Source organism: Ornithodoros turicata, unplaced genomic scaffold (genome assembly GCF_037126465.1).
Source record: "Ornithodoros turicata isolate Travis unplaced genomic scaffold, ASM3712646v1 Chromosome54, whole genome shotgun sequence".
Classification (NCBI taxonomy): Eukaryota; Metazoa; Arthropoda; class Arachnida; order Ixodida; family Argasidae; genus Ornithodoros; species Ornithodoros turicata.
The window spans coordinates 873,583-877,591 of record NW_026999382.1 but is presented as its reverse complement, the minus strand read 5'-3'; the positions used below and the strand labels follow the sequence as shown (position 1 = coordinate 877,591).

Sequence of the window (4,009 nt, the reverse complement as noted above, 5' to 3'; positions counted from 1 at the left end):
TGATCTGTGGCGTACGAGGCGACACTGGCTCCGACTGAGGAGAAGCCATGTGCCGTTCCAAAAGCTGAAAATCAGCCAGCCGTGTCCGTAGTTCCGCAGTCGCATTAGCAGTTTGCTCTTCATATCGGAATACTGCTTCGTACTCCGCGGGTAAATCCTCATCCTTTATGAAGGGCTCGATTTCTGCGTTCACCGCTTGTAGTTCCTTGTAACTTTCTTCTATGCGAGCTAGAAGTCCATTCAAAACCGTCTTACTGACACCGACGTCCTGCCGAAGATCCGTGACCTCGTTCACGAGTCGAGTAATTTGTGCACGCCGTGCTGCTCTTTTAGGCTTAAGCCGGTCCATGATCAGTCTTCGAAACGTTCAATATCTTGTACAGCCAGGCCAGTTCCCGGGTTTCGGCACCAGAAATATGTTGTGGAATATCCACTCCGAGAATGAAGGAACTGTACTTGCCACTTCAAATACGTTTAATTTCAGCGACCAGCTCCAACCATGTCCGAGTATACAGAGGTACAGCAAAAACGTGTCCGCTCCCAACACGAGCGCAAGGTGGAAAAAAAAATATATAGAAAAGTCCCCCAAAAGGCTCACACACACGCGCTTCTTACACGCGCTCTCAGTTGCTTCGTAGTCGTCTTACGATGCACACAAAGAAAGCTGCAACAAACCCATCATTCCCAGAAACGAAGAGAGTGTCTTCTTATCGTCCGGGGTAGCAGCATCTTGTATCGCCTGAAGATTTGAAAGGTTAGGAGAAATGCCGTTCGGTCTGACTGTATGTCCAACAAAAGTCAGTTCTCGCACTCCGAAGACACATTTGTCGTTCAGTTTGAGTCCTGCATCAGAGATCAGCTGAAGGACACGATGAAGATTCTTCAAGTGGTCTTGCTCATTCACTCCGAAAACGATAATGTCGTCGAGATAGCATTTGACACCTGGGCAATCCTTGAAGAGGTCAAACATCATTTTTTGAAAAGCCGACGGAGCTGAAGCCAAGCCGAAACAGACTCGCTTATAGCGGTACAGTCCTCTGTGAGTGATGAAGGCAGTGAGATCGCGACTCTCAGGCGCCAACAGGACCTGGTGATAAGCTGCCGTAAGGTCGAGCTTAGAAAATACTTTGGCGCCTGCGAGTTGGTAGAGCAATTCATCGATAGTAGGCAGAGGAAAAGCGTCTACGACGACTGCTTTGTTAGGTCCTCGAAGGTCCACGCAGAGGCGTATCTTCCCGTCCTTCTTCCGGGCAACGACGATAGGTGATATCCATTCGGATGCTGTGACGGGCTCGATTACGTCCGTCTTGAGGAGGCGATCCAATTCCTGGGTAACCTCTTCACGTAGTGCAAACGGTAGCCTGCGTAGCTTCGCCCTCACAGGTGCGACGTCATTTCTTGTTTTAACTCGATGAGTGTAATCCTTTGCAAGTCCAAGTCCTGGCGAGAATAAATGCGCAAAGGTCTCCAAAAGATCCTGTAGGTTTGCAGGGTTAAGTGACGTCCTAAGGCACTGTAGTGTTGGTCCATCAATGGAGATACCCAGTGCAGCAAGGCCATCCAGACCTAGAAGAGCTGTGCCTTCAGGAACGACGTAGAGAAGTAAGCGGGAAGTGCGGCTTCCGTACGTGACTGATGCAAAAAATGACCCCAGGACTGGTATTCGTTGCTTCGAGTAGTTGTGCAATGAAATTGACGTGCCTTCCAACTTGCAATCCGCAGCAAAGTGCGCTTCGTACAAGTCCCTGGATAAAATTGTGACTGAAGAACCGGTGTCAACCACGAATCTGATATCCTTCTTGTTGACTGTAACGGTGATGTAAATTGCGTTCTTGTGAGGAGGTCCTAACTCCAGTACCGTAGTGCAGCTAAGATCTGGAAGTCCAAACTTCTGGCCCAAACTATCTTGAACTTGAATCTGATTAGTTGATCCAGCAGCCGACCGACATACCGACGCAAAATGTCCACGTTTCTTGCATCTACGGCACTCCTTGTCCCTTGCCGGACACGTAGTGGAATTCGCGAGGTGAGTAGTTGACCCACAGCGGTAACAGGCTTTCCCAGCGAAGTTCCTTTTCAGAGTTGAGGGTGGCTTGCTACGTTGTTTCCCTTTAGCCTTCGTGAGTCGCTGGACAACTGGCGTGTCACCACGCATCAGCTGCACCTCATTGTTCGATTGTTCGATGAACCTGGCTAGGGTTAGTGCTCGTTCCAACGTGAGGCTGGAACCTTCCATCATGAGGCGTTCACGAACTTGTGGAAGACTTGCGTTTTCCACCAATTGGTCTCTGATAACCTCTTCAAGTGTGCTTCCGAAATTGCACGTTGCAGCAAGGCCTCTTAATGCTGTTACAAATTCGTCGATCGTCTCACCGGGAAGTTGAGACCGATGGCGAAACTTGCGTCGTTCTGCGATGACGTTGAAAGTTTCTGCATATCGAGCTTCCAACGTGGCTATAGCTTCTGCGTAGGGATCGCGTGCTTCTTCCTTCTTGTCAGTTGAAGGGCTCGCGGTGACTTGAGGTACCGGGAGTGTGAAGAAAATCCGTTGGCCTTCCGTACCTAGTGCATGTAGCAGTAAAGCTTTCTTACGCTTCGAAGATAACGTTGCGTCCGCCACGCAATCCAAATAATTCTCGAACATCCGGCGCCATTGCGCCCATGGAATGTAAGGCTTGCCAGGTAACTCCAAAAATGGCGGTAGGGATGGAAGGCTTCCGTAGCTCATGACATACAGCAGAAGAACGCAAGAAGGACAAGCAGGTCCAATTGCTCGTCGCCAAAGTGTAGTGTAGAAGATGAACAGCCTTTATTACAATGATGTCGATGCATATATACAGGTGGTTGGATACTAATGACGATGAGGATTAACATGACAAACATGTGGCGACACCACAATGCGGCGACTACCGCGCCTTGAACCTCGTCACAGTTCCCGACCGGTACCCTCTTCCCCGTCTTCAGGATTTCACCGTCAACCTGCACGGCGCCACCATCTTCAGCAAGATAGACCTCATGAAAGCATACCATCAGATTCCGGTTGCACCTGCAAGAGCAGCATTCAGGGACACCCCGTCTGAAACCCGGCTTGACCTGATAGCAGAGGACTACGCAAGGAAGCTAAGTTTACAGGGTGGTGCGTGAGTACGTGAGGAGGAACAGATTTGGGCAGGGAGAGGAGGACATATCTGAGGAGAATAATTCCCTTTTCGCGCCCTGACCTGATAACAACACCGATAACACGCCCATGAGCATTCGCGTAAGATAAAAAATAAGACGTGATGTATAACTGTGGGAACGAGCATGAGGCTTTCGAGATATCGGGAGATTGCCGGATGAAATTGGCAGGTTGGCGCCTGTGATAGCCTTCTGGACGACAAATTGACTAAATGCGAGTTCTAAGGGTGCAGCAAGGACAGCAGCTACGGTCCGCAGATGATACACAGACTATGTAATTTTATGATGATACCGTCAGTATCAAGTTGGTGTCAAGTGTTATTACGGGGTAAAATAGAGGAAACTGACAAATTGGCGCCAGTGAGTGCCACTTCGGCGACGATTTGGCAAAATGTCTGAAGTATATAGATTGGGCTGGTTGGTGGTAAATCCACAAGCGACCAAAGAACAAACACGAAACAACAACAGAACGACTTGTGTGTGATCTTGTCTCCCGTTTGTTCTTTGGTCGCTTGAAAATGAATGATTTGACGAAACGCTACTTTGCAGGCTCTAGCAAGGGAAACAGGTATGGGATGCGGACTCATAGCTATTAAGCATGGATATACAGACTACGTAAATAAATGATGACATCTTCGATATCACGTTTATATCCAGAGTTATTACTAAATGAAATGGAAGATATTGACAATTTGGCGTCTGCGAGTGGCGAGTTGATCAAAGGCGACTTCGTTGGAGCAGAGATTTTGGAGCAGAACTATACACCAGAATCGAAGACGTGTATATTCCCAAATTCCAGCAGTGGATAGGAATACAGAAGGTCACCGACACA

General features: G+C 48.6%; 1 protein-coding gene across 1 annotated transcript; it reads right to left on the bottom strand.

The window, feature by feature from the left end:
* Positions 1 to 643: 643 nt before the first annotated feature.
* LOC135374350 (uncharacterized protein K02A2.6-like) lies at positions 644 to 2,728 on the bottom strand. The gene has a single exon (XM_064607342.1). The coding sequence runs from the start codon at positions 2,726 to 2,728 to the stop codon at positions 644 to 646; it is 2,085 nt and encodes a 694-aa protein (XP_064463412.1).
* Between the last annotated feature and the right edge of the window lie 1,281 nt (positions 2,729 to 4,009).

Bases quoted from the DNA above. Each gene is read 5' to 3' on its own strand.
- LOC135374350 (XM_064607342.1), bottom strand. From the start codon at position 2,728: ATGAGCTACGGAAGCCTTCCATCCCTACCGCCATTTTTGGAGTTACCT.